Genomic DNA, 22,860 nt, shown 5'->3' on the forward strand with positions numbered 1-22,860 from the left:
CGGGAGTAACAAAAGAGAGCACACAAGCTGGTTCGTTTGGTTTGGATTTTCTTTCTTTTTTTCTCCTTTGTTTTTTTTTTTTTTTTTGCGCTTTTTGAAGGCTGGTCAAGAGGTAGGATAGAAAGATTTGTTTTTTGGCCTCTGAACATTGAAAAATACTTCACCCAGCTGGTCCTGGCGGCTACGCGGGAGCCGTGGCAGAGCCCGACGCCTACACATACAACGCTACGGTTTTCACAGCTCTAAATGTACATGTAAAAAATCAAGTCACCTTACTCTACCCGAGTAAAATTCACTAACAGTAAACAGCGAGACTGATTCGTTTTCTACTTACAACTTTGCGTTTTTGTACAGTTACGTAAAAACAAGAGAAGATGACTTTTGTATTCCAAAACTAACAAAGTGTATATTTGAGATCCACATGCAAAAAAACAAATTAAAAATCTTATGCATAAATCATGTCCAAGGACTCTGCATCCTACCTTTAAATAAGGAAACGTACAAAGTTTGCTAACTTTTGTGCAAAATATTAATTTGCTAAAATATTTTACATAATCGGTACATGTAAATGTAGAAATTGATAAGATAAAAAACAAGCTGGTTCATAGGTATTTGTCACATTTTAGTAATAGTTGTAACAGGATTTTTTTTTTTTTTTTTTTTTACATTTCCCAGTACACATCACAAAGTTTTTCACCAAAGATAAAAATCCTTTAGAACAAGTCCAACAGGGATTTCTCTAGGCACCTTCTCACATAGAACACAATGTGAATAAAGTTAGATCCATCTGAGCATTTTGCGGACAATTTAGCACTGAAGATCACACGTCCCCGTTTCATGATAATTTAGGTAACTGTCATAAGGCAAAGACAACTCTGAAAAAATGTTTCGATACAAAATGATGTAAACTAATAATTTATAGCTGAAAACCCGGTATAACAAAAGTGGAGAGGTGGACGCTTTATACAATAGGCTATTTTAAAACAGACTTGTGCAAAGGCTGAAGACAAAGCATCTTCAGAATTCACACGGTTTTGGCTTTTTTTGTACAACTGCTTATAATACATTTTAAATCATTAGGAATGCAAACTAAAACTGCACGCTACTTCAGAGGAAAAAAAGTTTGACATTGTGCAATTTTCTGCCCCAATCTTAAGTGGCAGTAGTCCCTGCATTTGCTGTGTTTCAAACGTGGATCTTGAGAAACACATATCAAAAAGGAGGAAAAGAAGGCAAAAGTTGGCAGACATCCAGCATCTAGTTTTTTGTGTGACTTTTTTTGTTTCGAACAATGTGGATGACAGTTTCATGATTTAAAAAAATGCTTTTTTTTCTTTTTTGCTTAAATAAATACATTGTATCTGACACTTGCACTGACTTGATCTGGTAAATCTGTTCGGTAAACAAAGGCTTTACAACACTCCTTGTAGCCTCAAGCCCACCAGTGTTTGGTTACAGAGTCTTTTTCTCACTGCGTTTCGAAACCTGCCATGCGATATCCAGTTTGATTAGTTATCACGCTTCCGTTCTGCCCTTGAGGTGGTTGAACTCCATAGTTCGCTCCCATCCACGCTGCTGAAGACTGCGTCTGACTGTTTGGGGAACGGAGGGAATTTAATCCGTTAGAAAAGCACTTCAGTTCTGAGGGAGAACGTACATAGAGCAAGAGCAAGAGCAGACACGGGAGAACTAGTTACTCCCATCTCGGCCTAGAGCGATGCCACCTAGGAACCGTACGCCGTTTCCCGATGCATAACCCAAGCCAAGCAACAAAGTTTAAGGTCAGAATTCGAGACAGTAGGCCGCAACCAATTTTTAAGGGTATGACATTTTTCTAACCAGCAAGACGAACAAGGATGTTGGCTGGAGGAAATAATCCCTCTATTGGCCGTGATGTACCAGGCAAGACGGATCAATGAGGGTTGCTGCCGGCAGGCCTCCCAGGAAGAGCCATTTCGCTGTAGCTTAGAAGCCAACCAATCACTGCAGTGATCCGTAATCACTGCTCGCATTTGAGTTGCGTTTAATATCCTTTGCTCAGGAACGAGACCTACCGGCATCAAGTAACAGCAGCTGAATGAAAGAATTTTGCACTGACTGCCCACCTCGCAAATTCTGAATTTGGAAAGAACAAAACGTGACTCTCTCAAAAGTTCAAGACAAATTTTAAAGGTACAGTAGCTTGACTGGAAAACGCAAATTTAAGTGCTGCTCTCTAAAGGCAGGTTTTTGAAGACAGCAATACCCTTCTTCACGTCCCCAAATACACGTCTGCTGCAGACATCATTACGTGACCTCTCCGAGTAACAAAGGACCAGAACTTCACGGCAGCTTTTACGACGCTGTGGACTTGGAATTTTCATCTCCCCCTTAGGAAAACCCCATCCCTTGGATTTTACTTGCGGCATGAAAGCAAATACTCACTTAAATCCTTGCTGATTCCACGCTTGCCCATACATCCCATATGCAGGGACTTGCCAGCCGTTCGGCATGTACTGCCCAATCTGCGCGTTTCCATACCACTGACCCCACTGCCCGTAAGCTTGTGGATATCCAATTTGATTCTGCAAGTACAAACACCCAAGTATCAAGCAGCGCCTAAGAAAGCAGGCATTTACATCAACCCAAGACACACCAGCCTGGAGAGCCTGCCTTCGATCAAGAACTTACAAGATCGCTTGCTAAAGTAACGCTGAAACGGAAACGCAGACATTTAGTAGTTGGACATCGCTTTTAAGCTAGCAAGCGTTTGACGACCAGAGTGCCTGTTTGCCTCCCCAACGAGCAGTGCAAGCCGTTGTCTCGAACGTCAGAACCTTTCCACAGAGCTCCAGGAAACAGGAACAGTGGTAACAGTAACAGTAGTCTCTGTGCTCATGACAGAGAAGATGCACCGCGTTCTGGGCAATACTTTGAAAGCTCTCTCCAGAACTTTACACCACCGCTTTTATATAGCAAGATCCTGCAAGTTCAAAGGATTTAAAATGTTTGATTATACTTCGGAGAAATACCCACTGCTGGAACAAGAGCTAACGCAGAAGTCACGTTTGCTGCATCGGGTCTCTAGTCAGCACGCACGCAGCCTTTACGGCCAATTATCAGGTTTCTATCAAAGACAGTAACTTTAAACCATCATCTTCAAAGTTAGCATAGGAATAATTCTGACCTGCTGGACTGGACTGATCATGTCTGGTGTTTCCTTGCCCCAGTAGCACTTCACTACGTGGCCTTCTATAGTTGTCCCATTGACAGAAACAATTGCATGTGCAGCACTCTCGTGGGAATTAAACCTGTTGCAATACAAGTCAGGCCAATATAAACAAATCACTCAATGAGCAACAGCTAGAAGTAACCCCGAGAGAGACTTCCCGCTAACAGCGGCACAGAATTCTGTAAGGTTCTGTAAAAATACGAGTCTGACTACAGTGACTTCTTCCTGCCATCCTTGAAGCGGAAGGCAGACACTGCCAGGCTACTGGTTAGTTTTCCTTTCTCAGTATCATACTAAACTCATTCCACTCTCTCTCATAAGCAAGTTATAATATGTGCCAGCATGGAGAGCAAGTCATTTACAACTGCTTTTATTACCTGGGGCCGGGTCAACCAAGAGGTAAGGATGCTTCTGGAAACAACGCTGAAACCGTACCGTCTGCCCCAGTATCTCAACGGTAAAATTATTAACAAAAAGGGGGGTGGGGCGGATTAAGATCTATTACGATTAAGCATACTGCACCATTGATAACTAATTGAAGACTAGCAAAACCAGTTCATATTTTAAATATCGATACCCTTTGTCAGAAACAAAGAGGATCCTGACAGATCACACCTCTGGCTCAAGGCATCAGAGGATGCAGCTATAAACGCCGCATTGTTCTTTAACTACCACAGGTTGTTTACACTGGGCTAAGCTTTTTCTCTACCAGCTCCAAAAGCACTTCCGGATGTGATTCACTCACAGATCAGGCTGCAGTTACAGAACACAGCTGTAAAGCCCACTCTTAAGCTGGGTACACACCAACCAATATTATACCACAAACAAAGGCATGAGAGCCCAGAATTCTTATTGATTTATCAATATGCTATCCTCTGTAGCAAACTAGACGACAACCTACCGTACAAAGGAGTATCCTTTATCTGGGAAGACTCGAATTTCCATTATCTGCCCGAATGGAGAAAAGGTCTGGCGCATTAGCTGTTCTGAAGCAGGAAGAAGTAAGTTGCCAAAATTAGATGACTGCAATACGTGCGCAAATACTCTAGGGACATTCAAAGTGTCGATATTTTGAAGACACCATACCTGTCAGCCCCGAAGTAACACCTCCACAGTATACAGTGCAGTTGCTTGGACTGGACTGATTGACCACTTCATCGTAAGATAGTTGTTTGGTATTTGCTTAAAGAAATTTTAAAAAGCTTTTAAGTTGATCAGAAACACATTACACACATTTGAATCCCATCCTAACAGGCCTACAGTAAAGAATCAGGCTGCCAGAGCTTGCGACAAACATTAACGGCAGTAAACGTTTTGTCCTCTACGTCCTGGATCTGGCCGTCTATCTGACCCACAGGCAGTGCTGAATTAACATCTGGAACAGGCACTGTCCCTAGACTGTCACTGTATAAGAAGCAGAGCTGCAAGCTCCTGTTAAACACTAGCTTTTTTTCCCCTCTCATGCACACGAGGCAGCCGAGCACAAATTGCATGCACCATGAAAACAAAGGCACGGCAAAAGGGAAGGTAAGTCCGTAACACATGATCTCCAGCAGTGGCCACAAATTCCCATTATAGGACAGGTTGCTCATGACAGGGACACTACCGTTAAATAATTTAAGTTCATGTTTCAGGTTAGTCAAGTAGGTCAGATACACCTGAATTAAAAACTCTCTAAAGGAAATGCTTTCTTCAGATATAGTCCCGTTTGCTTTCTATCACAACCAGTAAGAGAAAAATCAAGGAAACTATGTTAAAAAAAATAAATAAAAATCCTGACTTTCTCGAGGAGAGGGGGGAAAAAAGGCAAGCTACCAAATTAAGTGTTTAGAAGGAAAAAAAACCAGCTGTTGGTGGTAATAATAAAACCATCATACCTAAGGAAGTTTCAAGAGTTTTGAAACTATTCAGGAGTCTTCACTTTTGAGTACCCACTTTCCCTTCTCCCAGAATCTCGAATGCTTAGCGCTAGCGAATTTCTCTTCCTCCCTAGGTACGTGGCAGGAGGTTTGGAAAGACATATAACTGAAAAACCTACATTCATAGGTACTCTTTGGAGCTGGAGGTTTTCTTGTCGCCCAGTTAGTTCTGATCTGCCTTCCACCGAGCCACTGACCACCCATCTGCTGAATAGCGTTCTCTGCATCCTGTCCACAAGAGAGGGAAAAGGGAAAAAACAGCCACGATCAGCAACTCTTCCTTTTGAAGATACAACCACGTGAACGAAATCACCGAACGCCAACCGCATCTGACATCTGCAATTTGCCAAGAGGAATCACGCCTTACAGGTTGCCTACGCTTGCGTACCCAGTCTATGAAGTCGCAACCTATCAAGTCAAAGTTTTAGGAATGCTTCTTCACCAGAATCTGTACCAAATCCCATTAGTTCAGCTGGCAAGCAGCCCTCCAGGCAGATCACTAACCCCGGGCGGCCCAGAATTTTTGCTGTCAACTCGACGCAAACTGGCAGCATTTAACGCTCTGCCCTATAGTAAAATCTATTCCAAAAAGACCTGGACAGGTCCTTGTGGAAACCTGCGTGTTATCAATACCCTGGTCAGAAAGGAACTCTTCTTTATAAGAGCTCTAGATCCAGGCCCACTATTTCAATTTTCTTCCTGATGCTCCCTATCTTCCGCAGCTGGAAAAAAGAGCAAGCTACAAAGCCCCATAAAAGAGTCTCCCAAAATAAAAGGCACCCTGGAAACAAGGCAACTGAACATTTATAGATGCTTAAAAAGGTAATTTTTCTTTATTCAAAGCCCCGGCATGTCATAAAAGAAAAAAAATCCCTCCTCATATACAATAGACGTTTTCTTTGTCATTTCTGTACATTGTGCTTGTTTTGCTGTCGCTCACCATCAAGGACATCACACGCTTTAGAAACCCTAAAGGAAGGACTATTACACATAATAGACAGAAATACTTCCCTTTCAACAGGAAGGAAAACTGAAGCCGGTACAGTTAGGGACCAAAAATACTCATTCCACGTAACAGCTACTATTCAAAGTCATCAACCGCTTTTCAGAGGAATGCCAGACAGCGCTGCAGCTTACCCATTTATTGAAGAAGGAAACAAAGCCGTATCCCTTAGATTTTCCCGTTGCCATATCCTTAACCACTCGTGCATCTCTAAAAAAGCAGAAACAATAGGCAGTTTAGCATCTTAAAAAGACGACTTTAATAAAATGAAAACTTGAGTCACGCGTACAGCTTATTTTCATGTTTCACCTTTACTAAAGCAAACTGTTTATCGCACCAGCAACATAGTCAAAGCAAATCTTTTCTAAACAGAACTTTACTGCTGTTTTGCCAGGTAATAGCAAAATTAAACTTAATTTTTTAAACATGCAAATCAATAGCTTCTCTAAAAAAAGTATGTATGTACTTTTACAACAGTTGGCTCCCCGTTCAAAATGCTTTTACATATCGTTAAGACGCTAAGCATGGTCAAAGCAGCTACTCAAAAGAATCACTTAAGCCACTGTAGCTGACTAACATTAGCTGAATGGCTCTCTCTAACCACGCAATTCTTAAACTTGCTATTTGCCAACACATTCTACCTACTCATTAAAAGTATTAAATAGCAAAAATGAAAAAAGATAGGAATTAAAAGGCATACGTCGCCTGTTAACTGAATTCTTTAATTTTCTCAGGTCAATTCGTTACCCCCTTTTTGGACTGTGGGCAGCTGTAAATTTTGAGAAATTGACATTTTCAGAAATTATTGAAGAAAAGAAAACACTGAAACATTTACGTTTTAAACTACATATTACAAAGAATTTAAACTGCAATTGTAAAACAGCAATCAAACAGGACTGATTGGAAACTACAAGATATAAAAAAGCAAAAAAATTTATAAAAGTAAATAAGAAAACTACAACGTTTGTCCACTGTGAACTGTAGCTTGTAGTTAGCCATGGCAATTCTGTCCATTCTTCAGAGACACTCTGCAAAATAACCAGAGCCCTATTATTTGAGATTGAGTTAAAAAGAGAACCCAGCTACAGTAGCTAAACCCCACTTGTGGAAAGTCAATCAATAGCGTTTCTCAGGCAATTTGCGCACAAGTCAGCCAAGGATCAAGATGCTCTCATGTACAGGCCACCCTCTCCTCCCCTCCATCGCCCCACACAGACAAGCATTTAAAGACAATAAAATGAAATAAAACCAGTCAGAAAGTCATGCAATGTAACTTACGTCTGCATAAAATAACACCGTTCAGAGAAACTAGCGTAACATGTGCACAACATTTAGCATTCCAAGACTGGCAAGAAAAAGTCACAATGAAGAGCAGGTTTTTACGCGCCAGTTTTTAAAGCCTTACAGTAACCCCAAATACTATGTTCTAAGCCTAATTCCTGTACGCATAAAAGCCCATAAAAGCACTCGCAGCATCACTCAAAGGCCCAAGTGCAAGACCACTGAATGAAAAGTTACTTCTTTACTCCTAGTAGTAAAGGAATGCTACACTTTTTCCTCCTGCCCCAGTTTGAATTTGGGCAATACGTTACAAATTGCCTGAGAAGCGCCACTTCGTAATCTTAGGAGATCAGTTTGTTCTGAAGGGCCTAAAGAGGGAGGGGGGAGAAACTCATCTATACTTACCCTCAACCGAAAACTTTGAAAAAGACTTGAGAACAAGTGAAAACATGCGTACAGCAAGCATAAAAGGAAACCACAATGAAAGTGTGCTTTTACAGTGATTAAAAAAATCAGATGCAAAGAATTACCAAAATTTCTTATGTGCTAATCATGCAGTAGTTCAACCTTGATTTCATAAAACAAAACAAAAACAAAAAAACACAAAACTCAGTTTAATACCAATGAAGGCAATATTAAAAAATAAAAATAAAAAAAAAATATCAGGAAATATTCCGTTAACACCATTTCCAGAAACTAGTCACTGACCAAGAGCAGTTAAACTCAAGCAACTTCATCCTACCCCTGAATAAACAGTAGCAGTCTTTTTTCAAGTTAAATGTAACGGGTATAAAATCGAGGTCCGTTCTCCTTTAACCCCTCAGATTTGGAACAAGAGTTCGTAAGAGTCATATAGGGAGAATTCCTACATCTACTGCTTTCACGGGATGAAGACAACTGTATTTCGTTTTGGATGGTCAATTTAAGCCAGGGCAAACTGCTGAAGCTTTCAAATTTTTAACTCTACAGCTGTGTGCCGAGTACCCCAAAAGCAGGAGCGCTACTCACACGCTTCCCCACCGCCACCAGGGAAGAGACACGTCACTTTTTGCAGAGCCTGGTAATCGGCTCCGTTACTACACAGCAACAGCTTTACGTCCAAAAAGCTCTTCTAGAACAAATGGGACAACGGGCAGGGGCCCAAGAAATGCAGACTGTGGTCCAGTGATAGGCATTTATTTTCTACTTCCCCAGCTGACATTCAGAACTTACTTTTTGCTTCAGGTTCAGCAGAGGTTTAGCTTGGGGGGGGGGGGGAGAGGGGGGCCGTTTATTCGTTTAAGAGGACTGTACATTTAAAGTCACATCAGAAAGCAAAAACTGACTAGTTCAGGGGAAATTCTCTTTCAGCGCTCCATCACATTCACACCAACACGTCAGTCTACTACTAGCTCCCTTTCACACTCACTTCAGCAGCCAAGTGCCAGTTAAGACCTCCTTTAGAGTCCCTCATCCCTTCCATCCAGACCACATTTGGCCATGAGGATAAACGGACTCTCCTCGTGAGGCTGACCCTCTAATTTCCAAGGTAACAATTAAAAAGATGTAGTCAAGCATTATAGTTCTCTGAAGCAAGCCACATTCAGATCACATTTTTTTTTTTAAACTTTATCATAAGAGGAAATCAAGCTGGCATTAAAAGAATAAAATACTGGACTCTGAGGGAAAAAAACAAAAAACAAACTTACTTCAATTAAATGCTTCACTACACAACACTCCAAAGCACTCTACGTTCTCTTACATCACCATCAAGAAACTTCAATGTCCAGTACAGACAACACTACAAGGAAAATTAATGGTTTACATTTGGAGGATGGAATGAACGAACTGCTCCTTACTCTGCTACATCCTGAATACACCAAACTGGCAGGCGGACACCTGCAATCACCATTCCCACTTTGTAACACGTTCACTTGTTACACCATTGCGCCACACGACTGATGGGTGCAACTCATTTCCCCGAGACGCCCCACGTTTTAGGCTGAGCCCGTTATACCAAGAGCTTATGCTTACGCAGTGCCAACGCTTGGAGGCCACACTCGCTGCAGCCTTCAGATGCTGCAACAAGTCAAGCGCTAAAAGGGTTTACTTGTGGGAATGGTAATTTAACTGCAAAAAACATATGCTACCGGTGGCCTGCACACCATGGCTAACAAAAATCCAAAGCCTGACGAGACGTGAACATGCAAACGGAATCGATCACAAACTATAACGAGTGATATTGATCTGATCGCTGAGAGGGCAAGTGAAATACGAACCCCAAGTTTATGGGTCAAATTTTTCCAGTGTTACTTTACCAAATAATGCAAAGAGTATAAAACCAAAGCAAGTTGTATGCAGCTTTTCTAGTAAGGCAGAACAAGCTTCTATGAAGAAATCTGGTTATGCATCCCTGCTTAATACCCAACCATTCAGACTCAAGTCGCTGTATGAACAGATGAATGGATATTCCTGCTCTGCGACAGCTTCTATTTTTACTTACTGAAATTTAAGGCTGCCTCCATTTAAGAGATAACTTTTAATTTATTTGCCCTATGGAAATTACTTACGATATTCTTCCAAATGGCGCAAAAGCTGCTTTTATATCTTCAGTTGTAATTTCTGGACTGAGGTCTCCAACAAAGACATGGAAATGGTCTTATCGGGAAAAAGAAAAAAAAACACGATTTTAAAGTTTGAAGACCACCCTTGAAAACATGAACAGCGTAACAATGTCACATAGCATTGACTTCTATTTATTAAAAACTACACGAAGACTAGAGTTCGCTATGAACTACAGAATTTACTCCTGTTCATAACAGATCCACTGCTTGGCAGCACTACAAAGTCAGCAATCTTAAGGGTAGTACTGTGACATATGGTATTTACATTTTGTATGTTATAAACTGCTTTTAAGACCAGTCAGCATTTACCATACAAAGCTTGAAATATTTACTTAATATGCCAAGACTACATGAAAATCTTATTCTTGGTACGCTAGCGTTAAACTTACATACAGTAGAGTGCACTAGCTAAGTAAAATGTCACCAACTGAAACGTCCAGTAGTTTCAAGACACGCAGAATATAAAACTCTAGAGCAGGACGTATTTTCAACCTAGCTACAACGTCTGGTTTAAAACCATATTTTGCGAAGAACAAATCAAAAAAATACCTTGCATTGCAACAGTTTGCTGTTAAAGAATTTGAGTTCTCAAAAGCCAACAGTTTTGGTTGCCCAGCCATTACACCATGTGAATCCATGTGAATTCAATGTATGTGAATCCATGTGCAAGTGAACTAAGACTGAAGGCAACAGAACGGAAACAGTAATCCCTTCAATTTATATCAGAGCCATTAAAAAAAACACGCACTGAAGAGAAATAAAACCCTAAGGATTTTTCCACTATGATCAAACAATATTTCACATACCATCTTATCAATATAGACTTATTGGTACTACAGCAGGTAAGAAACTTTAAAGTCCACCTTGATGCTAATGTAGTTTAACCCCACCTCTCTAAAGCACTTCCAAGCTTGCTGAGAAAAGCAACAATGCACAGGATTGCCATGAAGGGGGAACAAGGTACTCGGTTCTGGAGAAAATTTAGGTACTCCCAAGGAGCCTGTATGAAGTAGCGCATACACCAGCCTTCAAAGAGGCTAATAATTACGCCCTTAGAGCAGGGGAAAAAATTTTACAATCACACTCATAACAAATAGCTGAAGATTAGCACCAGAATTAAATAGTGGACAACAGATCGTATTCTGATGCAACAGGGAAACGAAAGGGAAGTCTTTCCATAAAAACAAACGAAAAAAGAACAAAAACCCCATTTACATAGCTTCAGGTGGTTAGTGAATACCCTTGAGAGATTTCATTTTATGTTTAAGAAGATACAATTACCTTGTGAACGCAGTGTGTTGACAACGGTACTACCTGATGACAAAGATTAGATTTGTTCTTAAGTTTATTAACACAAACACATTAAATAATATCTTAGGATTACGATCAAAACATTACTGCATATAATTGTACGATGCTTACTGTTTATGTTTAAAAACTACTCGTACAAATAAAACAGTTACTCAAAGCATAAGTGACACTTACTGCTGGTATCTTTCTTCTGGCTGCTGGGAGTTGTTGCCCAGTTCACTTTGACCTCCTGCAAATATTAGTTGCTTACGTTAGATCAAGCAAATCGGAACGAAGCTCAGACGCTACCAGCGTTCAATTCTGACGCTACAGGGGAACCAGCCGTGCAAGTTTTGCTTGAAAGCTTAAGTTTAAGACAAGTTTCTCAGTAAAGGGTTCGCTCTTCCAAACCGCATTCTACTGGTTAAAAGAAAAGATGGTAAATAGACCTTGTCTAGATATTTTGTTTGGCTGGTTGGGCTCCCCCCCCCCCCACCCCCCGCAGGGTTAGGGAAAAGAGGAATGTTATCCCGATAGGCTCAGGAGAGTTACAGTATTCCTTATTTTCCTTATTCCCACTACCTTCGCTTCCTCCCCAACTCTATATCCCTACCTTCCTCTACACTCTTCCTACAACAGTAAAAAAAGCTTTTCCTGTTAGCGCTGCCACATTAAGAGCTCCGTTTGAACAAAGCGTCTGACATTTGCGATGTTTCCACTTCTTCTAGTGATATTTCACCCGCACAATCTGGCATAACCCGTGTTTTGCCACTGCAACTCACCCTGTAGATATGACAGCTTACCTTACCCATTATCTTCCGCCCATTCATAGCAGCTAGCGCTGCAGCTGCATGACGATGCTCATAGAACTCCACAAAACAATATGGATCATTTCCAGCTGTCTGATTGAAAAAAGAAGAAAAGACTTATGATGAAAATCTCTTCAAATGTTAGCCTCATTATTACACTTGGTGCCTTATTCATTACACCTAAATGTCTCAAAACGGGTAGCTTTGTCTTTTCCTTTTTTTTTTTTTTTTTTTTTTTAACTGCAGTCTTAGAGAACAGCCAGCATACCAACACTGTTCCAGGAGGCTCAAGCTTTGCTTCAAAAAGATAAACGTATGGTGAAAAAGAAATTTTCAAATATAATTTAGAATATCCAAATATATTAATCTGTTCAATTCCCTTTAAAATATCCAAACATCTTTAAAAAAAAATCAGATATGAGGCAGAAATTATGCCTTAAGTACATGACTATGATCGCCAGTCTTATTTTATATACATATATATATGCACATATAATAACTATATTATATACAGCATTATAATATACACTATTCGTTCTCTAACATAATCATGCGTGTGTGTGTGTATACATATAAATACATATAAAACATGTGTTATAATACATCACGTGGCAGAATTCTGAAACATGCAACTATGACCTGAAGTTGTTAGCTACAAGGAGTTGGGAAATAATTAAGTAAAGGCTCTTACATCCATTATCATTTTGCAGTTTTTGCATGGTCCAATCTGGCTGAACAGCTGGAGGATTAGAGCTTCAGTCACATCTCTTGACAGGTTCCCCACATATCTGCAGGATTAAACCAAAGGTTAGAAATGCCGCTTATTCATTCACTATGGAGATGAGAACTGGCAACTTCCATTGCCTTGCAAGAGAATTATCGATGGTCCAAGCCAACAACCACCTTTACATCAGCACAACATACAGCTTTAGAACTTCTCCCCCCTCAAAAAAGCCTTTCAGGAAAACTGTGTCTTCCAAAAAAATCCCACCCTTTGATCTAGGGCAATATTCCAGTATCATCCTACCAGACCACTGACTAGAGTTGAAATAAAAAATAAAAAACAGCAAACAACACTCTCCCTGTATAACGCTTCTCAGGAGGGTAGAATTGACAGCTCGGGAAACCAAAGTCACCTCTTGCTTAAAAAACAATTAGCCACAAGTCTTGCAAACAAATTCCCCGTAGAGTCCCTCCAGACTCTGAGCGTGCAGCTCTCCACAGGATCCCTGGGAGCCAGAGGCAGCAGGCCTCTCCAGGTGGCCAGAGAGGCCTCCCACGAAGATCTCTTCCTGGGATCCGGGCCTTGGGGAGGGCTGCCTGGCACAGCACCTTACTGACACCCTCAGACCTTCCTGTTGTGCCAGGCAGAAACCGTATCTGCAGTCTCCCACCGAGGTCTCCTTATCCATGCACGGCACAAACACGTAGCAAAACGTAGCTCTGTAAGATAGAGGCTGAGAGTGTAAACACGAGGGCCAGGAGAAAGAGACAAGGAAAACAAAGATAAAGCCCAAATTCAGCAACTTTCTTAAGCTCGCGTAATCTGGAGAGTGCATGGTGCGTGATGGTTCGGAAGAACTACAACCCAGGACAAAAGAGAAAACCTCACGCGTTCACCCATCCTCTCCGAACACCTAGCACAGCAGCTCCCGACCAACACAGATCCAAACAAAACCGGCCACCGAGGGCACAGGCAAGTACGCGCCAGGATCCCAAGGGAGAGGGACGCAAAGCAAACCAGTTTAGGAAACACTGCCTGAAACACTGGGAATCGGAGCCCTTCGCAGAGCCAAGTACCACGAACTCCGTCTCTCCTAGCAGAGGCATTTGGGAACTGAAACGCAGACCGCGGTAGCAACCCACTCAGATCAACCACTGCGAGCGCCGAGAACCAAAGCCATCCTGACAGGCCAACCTGCTCTTTGGTAGCTGAACAAACACTGCCCACAGTTGTTCCTCCGGCATCCAGCCCTTCCAGGTTAGCCTGCAAAACCAAGCGCGCGACAGGACTGTATGCCGAGTCTCAGAACAGCAGGGTAGAAATTATTAACTGAGAGCGGGAAGTAGCAGCCCTTGTCCTCAGTACCACTGACGGTCTGCACGTCTAAAACCTCGCCCCAGTTCAAAGCTGAGCAGAAAGCCAGATCCGGAGAGCTAAGCCTATTCATTTGATTTCTGCATACAGAAATATCCGTTAGGATAATTGTACGCAGTCATTCAGTAACCACAGTCTCCCTAGCTGCCCTAATAGCTCAATCTGGTGTTTAGCAAGCGTATTACACAATATTTAGAAGTCAGCCCCCCTTAGTAAAGGGGTATGGCTCGAAACCGCATTTGCCTGAAACAAGTGTGCTCAGGTGTGGGCATCCCCCTTCCTCCCTCCCTGGAAAGGCCCGGCCTAATCCAACACCAACTCTCCGCTCTGGCAGCAGCCAACCCCCTGCTCTAGTCTGGGACTTCTATGATATTTTTACAATCTCAGCAACGGAGAAGAACACCAATCCACACGGGAAGATTTTTTTTTTTTTTTTAAATCCCAAGTTACAGGATTTTTAAAAGCACCTAGGGAAAACAGCTCGCAGAAACCTCAACTCCGAAGGCATGTAGCAGCTCCCTTCCACAGAGGGAGGTCATGTGGCAAACCACGGCATCTGCCACGAGAACCGGAGCCAAATCATTCTGCTGAAACCACGTCAATCAAAACAGCAGCCTTCCTAGTTTTGATGCAACAGTCGCGGAGATGTTGTAAGAAAACCAAAAGGCAGCAAAGGAAGCATAAAGCAGCAACTTCTCGCGCTCACTCGAAGTTCGGAACGCCCTCACTGAAAGGCTGGCGGCTCGCCACTGTTTGGTTTAGCAGCGGAGAGAATGGGAGAACAGGACGCTCGCCTCTACTTTTCTGCCAGAAATGACACAGTAGGCTACGTCTAAATAATTGTAACAACTCCTTTAGGTATGAGTCAGAAACGTGCTCAATTCTACATTGGTACGCGCTCTAAGTTACACCAGAATCAGATCTCAGTGGCTTATTACCACTCAATAAAGCAAGTACTTCCTAGACTGCTGCTGTTGTTTCTTAAATACAGGAGGTTTTAGTGCACTTCCGTTAAGACAATTAACTTGGTGCTTGATAACGCTTTGATGTTCTATCCCCATATCAAGTTCGACCAATAGGGATAACTAGTTAGAGCCTCCCCTCCTCCTTTTTTTAATATTATCGCGTCTGGGATAATGAATAAGCCAAGAGGCTAAGCAATGAAGCCCTAATATGACCTTCTAGCTCTAGATTTAGTAACAGTTTATTTGTAACTGAAAGTCTCCTAGAAACAGTGTCTACCTTTGCACTAACACTGGATTTTCACCTTGTTAATTAGATAGTCATCTTATTAAGCACTGCCCGTCTGAATGTTTGATTTAGCTGGGGGGGAAAAACGCTTTATGGAAGCAGACTGACAGCCCCGTGAATCTCTGCATGACCAGGACTTTCAAAATCCAACCCCAAAGGATCAATTGCAGCAACATATAGATTTTATATATATATATATATATAATTCACACACACGCGTGTGTGCGTATATATATATTTATATGTGTGTGTGGACAACTGCATACTATATGTTGTCCTGTATTTGTTTCTGCTCAAAGATAAAGCCCCCCACCCGCAGACGTCCTGAATGTCTTTAAAAATGATAAAGATGTCCCGTAATGGGTGCACAAATAGGAATGACCCATAGAACAACAGCGCTCATGTAATACAAAGTCAAAAGCATTTTTCTTTTATTATTTCTCATTGTAATCTTACTGTCTGTAGCTGTGTACATCTGCTACCCGCTCTTTGCAGCCAGCAACTGTGGAAAGGTTTTTCAACCCACTAACGGACAAAATACAACAAAATCCCGAAGCAATATCAACCAGACCAAGCTTTACGGGAAAAAACAAGGAGCTGTTCACTCCCAGAGTAAGGATTCTCATGTTATTTTATTTGGTGCATTCAGCAGCAAGTTCAGGCTACGCTCTCTGTGCTACATTTGGCCTGCCTTTCCAGAGTCTTCTGCCAGAATTTCTTTGCAGCTCTGCTTCCATGTAACAGAGACACGGGCTGATAAAACATACTTGGACCTTGTCCTGTAGTAGCTGTACAGGAAATAAGTAGGTGGCTAGGCAATACAGATGCAATCTCATGTGTGACCCTAGGCTAGGTAGGGCCAGCTAATACTCCACCAGGGAAGAAAAGCTCTCTTCCACATGAGAACTGCATTGTCTCTGCACCTTTCCTAGCCCTCTCCCTGTTTCCTGATGACTGGAATCCCATTAGTGAAGCAGTCACCGGCCGTTTATTTGCAGAGGAAGCACCGTACTCTAGAGGGAAAACTACACAAGGTGACTAAATTCCTTCACTGCACATCTATCCCTCTATGTCTTCTTGAAAAATATTACCAATTTATTGCATGTTAGCACATGAAGATCTCTCCATACTTAAGAAGCAAATTAAACGTACGTGTATTATGCAAGCATATATAGGTATAAATAGAAAACAGAGAGGAGGTCTTTGGAAAGTTCAGAAACACTGGCTGTTTCGTAATTGTTCTTCAAACGCATATTCTCTGCAACTGAACAGTGGCTTTCCAGAGAAAGACAGCAGGCCACGTGAAAATGAGCAGCAGCAACTGATTTACTTAACATAGCTCGTAAGGTGATTCAAAATGCCAAGACGTTAACATTCCCCTTCAAAGCAATAGCCTACATGGAAATGACAAAAAGTCATTTCTAACAACATCTGGTATCAATTCCAGAAAAAACTATTTAAATACGCTAAGGGAACTAAAGAGAAAAAGCATACATGTTGGCAGAGACCCAAACACTTTAGGGGCCTTCACGGTATAGCAAGACAACGCAACCGCACAGAGCGATGCATCCCCCACACAGATGGGATCTCTGTAGCACTACCTACAGAAATCCCAGGGCTCTCCAGCATTTAACACATTTCAGACCCAAGATGGAAATAGATCAAATTTAGCTGCAGTTCACCCCTCCAGGCTGCTCACGATCAGCCCAATCTGTGAAGTCCAGCTAATGACAGCTCTCCGCATGACATCAAGATTTCCTTCCAAGCGCTTCAGAAAAATACAATTATCGGTACATTGCTCAACAGCTAGTTCTGCCGCTCAGACACTCAGCTAGGTTTTTGCAATAAGCCACGTTCTCTGAAGCATAAGCTGTGCGCTGCGGAGACCACTAGACCCCCGATGACAAGTTCATTGGGACAGGAAAAATAATCACTTTGCAAAATGAACACGCAAATAACCGCGGCAAGAAAACAGAGGTCTGGGCCATGTTTGCAAACTCCAAAAACAGTTTAAACGGATGAGCTAGAAAGACAATGGGCTCGTACCCGTCAAGAGATGCAGTGTTTACCACTAAGGAAAGCCTGCACGGGAGAAGTTGGCATAGGTCACGTTAAGCGTCTTGTTTTCCTCGCCGGGTAGTCAGCCAAGTCACCCACCAACCGGCGGGATACGTGCAGACCCTCATCCGAGGGCAAAACAGCTACTTTCCCCTCACCTTGGGAGGGAGCCTCTCCCCCTCCTCTGGGCTACATACATCCTAGCACTGAAAACAAAGGTAGCGGCGACAGCTTAGGCAGCGGCGGAGATCGGAAAGGCTGACGGGTCTGTGACTTCGCTGGTCTCTAAACAAGGGAAACCACTGCGGGCAGCGCCTGCCAAGAAGCGGAGCGAGGGGAGTTGGCGCTTTACAGGCAGCGGGGCAAGAGCCCGTGTGAAGCCGCCTCCCCCCGGTTTTATTTCCGTCGAGGTTTTTTCTCGGCGGGGCTCCCGGCTGGATCCAGGCCCCGGAGGCCGAGGCGGCCGCGGAGCGGGGGAGCCCTCGCGTCAGGGGCCGCCAAACGCCAGGGGAACAGAAAGGGGGCGGCGCGGCCTGCTGCGGCCGGGCCGGGCCTGAGGGGAGGCCGGGGCCGCCCCTGCCCGCGGCGCCGGGAACAAAAGGCGATCTCGCCCCCCCCCCTTCCTCCTCCTCCTCCTCACTCACAGGGTCTTGGGCATTTCGTCCTCCATAACGACGGCGATGGCGGCGCCGCCGGCCCCGCCGCGGCCCCGTCAGCGCCTGGGCAGCCCGAGCGCCGCCGGCCCCGCCGCGCCCCAGCGGCGGACAATGCCCCCGCCGCTCTTCGCAAGATGGCGGGTGGCGGGTGAAGGGGCCCGGCCGGCCGAGACGGGGCGGCCAGGCGCATGCGCGCGGACGAGGAGCCAATCGCCTTCGTCCCCTCCGGCGCCGGCAGGGCGGCGCAGGCGCCGCAGCCTCCCCGCCGCCGCCGCCGCGCCCCGCCTCTGCGTGCGCATGCGCGCTATGCTCAGCCCGCCCCCCTCCCCCCCAGGTTTTCCCTCGAGCCCCCTTTCGGCCGGTGTAACACAAAAGTGTCACTTTCCACGTCTCCCACCCAGCCCGCGTGGGAAGTCAACGCGCGGATTGAAGGGGGGAAAAAAAAAGTAATAAGAATCAATGAAAATAGTGATTTGAGAAAGAAAGGAGGGAAAAGAAAAAAAAAAACCTCCTGCGCCGCCCGGGAATCGAACCCGGGTCGCAAGAATGGGAATCTTGCATGATACCACTACACCAGCGGCGCGCCTGCGAAGCAGCCCCGCCGCGGCGCTGATGACCGTGCCCGCCGCCGTCCCGCCCTCCGCCCGCCCACCCCCCTCCCGGCCCCATAAAGGTGCCGCCGCGGCCCCAGCCCGGCGCAGTGCACGATGCGGGCCGGTTGTCTCCTCCTTCCCCTCCTGCTGGCCGCGCTGTGCCCGCGGGCCCCGGCGCGGGAGCAGCGGGCCGCCCCCCATAGGATCGGTACGTAGGGAGCGGGGCGGGCGGGCGGGCGGCGCGGGGCTCCCCCCCCCCCGGCCGGCAGCGGGAGCTCAGCGCCTGCCCGGCCGCTCGGCTTTTGCAGCCGTGGTCGGCGGCGGCATCGGCGGCGCGGCGGCGGCCTATTTCCTGCGGCGGCGGTTCGGGCGCGGGCCGCGCATCGACCTCTTCGAGCGGGCGGCGGTGGGCGGCCGGCTGGCCACGGTGCGCGTGGAGGGCCGCGACTACGAGGCGGGGGGGTCCGTCATCCACCCGCTCAACCTGCACATGAAGCACTTCGTCAAGGAGCTCGGTGAGTGGGGGCCGGCTGCTGCTGGGCTGGAGGCTTTTTCCTTTTTTTTTTTTTTCTTTTTTTTCCCTAAAATAGTGTAACTTGCCCCAATCCTGTGACTAGTAAAGCTGGTGGAGGTGATCCCACTTTGCTCCGGTAAATAATAAAAAGCAGAAGCGTTTCTTGCTGGCTTTTTCCCAGCCCTTGCCTTGGTGGTGGTGCGGGAGCGGGGACCGGCGTGGGCGACCTGCAGCGGCAGTCCCACCGCCAGCTGCCAAGGACAAGGGTGAGCGCGTGCTGCTATCGGCCTCCCGCCTTACTGACTCCCGTCAAGGTAATCCTGCTGGAAAAGTTCAGAAGTCGCTTCTAATGACTGTGTGGCTCTGGCTCAAAATCCAATTCCCTCTCTACCCTGGGAGCCAACTCTTATCTGCTCACTCAGAACTACTGCCCTTGTCAAAGTTAGTTTCCTAGCTTAAAAATCAAAGTACAACAGATTAGCTCAAAGCAAGCTGCACCTTTTGTAGTATACTAATTCCCCCCCCCCTTCCTCTAGGCCTCCCTGTTGCCCTAGGCCACGGCAGCCTCGTGGGCATTTATAATGGAGAGGAGTTTGTGTTTGAGGAGAGTAGCTGGTACGTAATCAACGTTCTCAAACTTCTCTGGCGGTACGGACTCAATCCCCTGCGCATGTACATGTGGGTTGAGGACATCTTGGACAAGTTTATGCGGTAAGAGAGTCTGCTTTGTGGCTGGAAGCCAATGAAGCGTCTAGAAAGTGTTTGCTATGGGATGTTCAATCAGCCTAGTATCTGGGTCCTTAAGGAGAATTAAATTTGTAATGGGGCACAGAGTGTTCCTTCACTAGGAGAAGTTAGAGAAGTGATAAAGATGAGGTCTTCCTAGGCCTGTTACCACTTCGGCTAGGACTACCTGAAAGGATGAGCCTTGCCGCCCTTGGGAAAGGCAGCGAGGTCCTATGAAGTAGTAGCCCCAGAAGGCACTGTGAGGTTGTCTTGAGCTTCGGAGGGTGACAAAGGCAACCAACCAGCACTTAACACTTATCTCAAGAGGATACCTCAAGAGAGGCTTGGCTAGTGCATATGTTCTGCAGCTGGTGTGAATGTATTTCCTTGTCTCTGGTTCAAGAATCTATCGGTACCAGACGCACGACTACACCTTCAGCAGCAACGAGCGTTTACTTCACGCCCTCGGCGGGAATGACTTCACCCAAATGCTGAATCAAACCATTGATGAATCCATGCAGAAAGCTGGCTTCTCCCATAAGTTCATAAATGAGGTAGTTTGTCCAGCCATGAGAGTCAATTATGGGCAAGGTGTCAACATAAATGGTTTTGTAGGTGAGTGCTTAAGAGTGTCTCCCCCTTGTAAAAGGGGTTTACATCTGTCCTAGGGACCTTGTGCTCCACAGGAGACACCTGTGTTGGTTAGGATTCTTGCTCCTAGAGCTCGGGCAGATCTTGGCAGGGACCTACGTAGTCCCTCTGGCCAAAGTCACTGCTTCTGCTGTTCAGCAGTGCCCTCCCTTGTTGGGCTACTGTGGTCTTCTGACAAACAAGCAACTACTTGCTGCTGTGACCTAGTAGCCCTGTCTTTAAGCAAGCTGTCTGTCCCAATGGGGTATGTTCTCCCTAATTTCCTATTCCTGTTTCAAGTGCTCCCCTACAGAATGACACTGCACAAGGAGGTTTAACGGCCTTGGTTTCCTTGTAGGTGCTGTTGCTCTGGCAGGGGTTGAATCTGGCCTTTGGGCAGTAAAGGGAGGAAATAAACTTGTCTGCACTGGCCTTATCTATGCTGCCAAAGCACAACTTATCCCTGGCACAGTTTTGTCTATAGAGCCAAAAACAAGACCAAACTCTGCAGGTGAGTCGCCTTTGCTTCCTGCTTGGGGTGGAGGAAAACGGTGACCTCTTGCAGCTAGGGGCTGACTTACGCCTGTGTCACTGCTCGGCTGCAGCTCCCGGCTGACCAAAGCAACGGTCTGGGTTTTCTTGGGTCTCTTCAAATGAAAACTGGGCTCTGTTCAAGGCCTTAGGTCGCAGCACTCGGTCAGCTAAGCTTGTAGTACTTGAAAAAAGCTTCAGCTCGCAAAAAGATATAGCTAGCCTGAATAGGATGGAATAGAAAAGCCCTGTGTCTTGGGAGGAACAGGAATTCCTCCAGCAATGGAGCAGGATACCCTGAGCTCTTCCTCCTTCCTGCCCTTCTCCCCAGGGGACACGGTTAAGCTCTACTATGTCACCTACAACTCTACATCGGGATCATCAGCAGACATGTATGACATTGTTATCATCGCAGCTCCACTGAACCGCAAAATGTCCAACATCACCTTCAGGAATTTTAACCCTCCTATTCCAGAGTTCTCAAGTCCTTACCATCAGACCGTAGCAACATTTGTGCATGGGCGCTTGAATGCTTCCTTCTTTGGCTACCAGGACCCATCTGCCTTTCACTTTGGTGCCATCCTCACTACAGAGAATCCCAAACTGTTCATCAATAGCCTGGGGGTTGTGTCTCCTGCTGAAGACACACCCAGTGAAGGAAAGCTACCCTTGCGATCAGCTGTCTGGAAGGTGTTTTCAAGAGAACCGCTCACCAAAGAGCAGCTTAACTTGCTTTTCTCTTCCTATGACTCTGTCAAAGTGAAGAAGTGGCTGGCATACCCCCACTACAGCCCCCCTGAAAAATGTCCACCTGTGATCCTCCATGACAGAATATACTACCTCAATGGCATTGAGTGGGCTGCAAGTGCCATGGAGATGAGTGCTATAGCAGCCAAAAATGCAGCGCTGCTTGCTTACCACCAGTGGTATGGGAACACGGACAAGATCGACCAGGAAGACTTGCATGAGAAACTGAAAACGGAGCTTTGAGCTCCTGGCAGTCAAATGCCACTGGCTCACTAGAGCATCCAGGCTGCTCTGCTGTGCAACACTACAACATCCAGAAATATAGATCACATACTGTAGCAATCTAGCCACAACTAAAACTGGTAAGTGAGGAACTCTTCCAGGGAGGAAGAAACATCCAACCAGCTGAAGACAGATGGGCACCAGTGGCCTAGATCAGCAGTGAAAAGGAAGAGGAACCTTTCCCAAGTGAGCTGGCCCTTCCTCATGCAAATTCTTCATTCTCTCCCTATAAGATTATAAAAATGTTTTCAGCACCATTATTGAGCCTAAGTGCCCTTCACAATAAGAAGACTGCCAAACTCAGGGTCTGTGTCACTGTGATTAACTGAGCCTTGCTCCTCTAGACCTGGGCATGGAGCTTTCCCTCCCTGGGTGTGTTCCAGTCAGGGAAAAGTGGTGTCTTTACACTGTAAATCTGTCTTCAACTATTTTCTTAAGAGTATATCAAGTAACTTTCTTGGGATGGGACTGGTGCAGTGGAAATAATGGATGCATTCTTACTTGCTTCCAGAACAAGTAGCCTAACTTGGGGGGAGTGGGGAGGGGCTTGCTTCTGTTTAAGGAAGTGCATGAGTTGCCAAAATGGGTGGTAAGTAAGCAAAGGCACAGGATGTTCTTCACTTTCTCAAGCTATAAGACACATCTTGTTAGATGATCT

At 45.1% G+C, this 22,860-nt stretch overlaps 2 protein-coding genes and 1 non-coding gene across 5 annotated transcripts; 1 reads left to right on the top strand and 2 right to left on the bottom strand.

The window, feature by feature from the left end:
- Positions 1 to 31: 31 nt before the first annotated feature.
- TIA1 (TIA1 cytotoxic granule associated RNA binding protein) lies at positions 32 to 18,413 on the bottom strand. 2 transcript variants are annotated; one of them, XM_068920659.1, is made up of 13 exons: positions 18,168 to 18,362; positions 12,808 to 12,904; positions 12,111 to 12,209; positions 11,503 to 11,557; positions 11,299 to 11,331; positions 9,964 to 10,051; positions 6,268 to 6,343; positions 5,250 to 5,358; positions 4,298 to 4,393; positions 4,113 to 4,197; positions 3,167 to 3,290; positions 2,425 to 2,564; positions 32 to 1,592 (listed from the first exon to the last, which is right to left on the bottom strand). In XM_068920659.1, the coding sequence occupies exons 1-13, from the start codon at positions 18,191 to 18,193 to the stop codon at positions 1,469 to 1,471; spliced, it is 1,152 nt and encodes a 383-aa protein (XP_068776760.1). In that variant the 5' UTR covers positions 18,194 to 18,362; the 3' UTR covers positions 32 to 1,468. The 2 variants fall into 2 exon arrangements, with proteins under 2 accessions (XP_068776760.1, XP_068776761.1); XM_068920660.1 differs by lacking the exon at positions 11,299 to 11,331 and having other exon boundaries at positions 18,168 to 18,413.
- Positions 18,414 to 18,691: 278 nt separating this feature from the next.
- TRNAG-CCC (transfer RNA glycine (anticodon CCC)) lies at positions 18,692 to 18,762 on the bottom strand. The gene has a single exon. It is a non-coding gene; the product is annotated as a tRNA-Gly (tRNA).
- Positions 18,763 to 18,860: 98 nt separating this feature from the next.
- PCYOX1 (prenylcysteine oxidase 1) lies at positions 18,861 to 22,505 on the top strand. 2 transcript variants are annotated; one of them, XM_068920841.1, is made up of 6 exons: positions 18,861 to 18,980; positions 19,081 to 19,287; positions 19,823 to 19,997; positions 20,416 to 20,627; positions 21,001 to 21,153; positions 21,505 to 22,505. In XM_068920841.1, exons 1-6 carry the CDS (start codon positions 18,887 to 18,889, stop codon positions 22,161 to 22,163), a joined length of 1,500 nt encoding a protein of 499 aa, XP_068776942.1. In that variant the 5' UTR covers positions 18,861 to 18,886; the 3' UTR covers positions 22,164 to 22,505. The 2 variants fall into 2 exon arrangements, with proteins under 2 accessions (XP_068776942.1, XP_068776943.1); XM_068920842.1 differs by lacking the exon at positions 19,081 to 19,287 and having other exon boundaries at positions 18,869 to 18,980.
- Positions 22,506 to 22,860: the final 355 nt, after the last annotated feature.

The sequence above is a fragment of the Struthio camelus genome, chromosome 27 (assembly GCF_040807025.1).
Source record: "Struthio camelus isolate bStrCam1 chromosome 27, bStrCam1.hap1, whole genome shotgun sequence".
In the NCBI taxonomy this organism is placed as follows: Eukaryota; Metazoa; Chordata; class Aves; order Struthioniformes; family Struthionidae; genus Struthio; species Struthio camelus.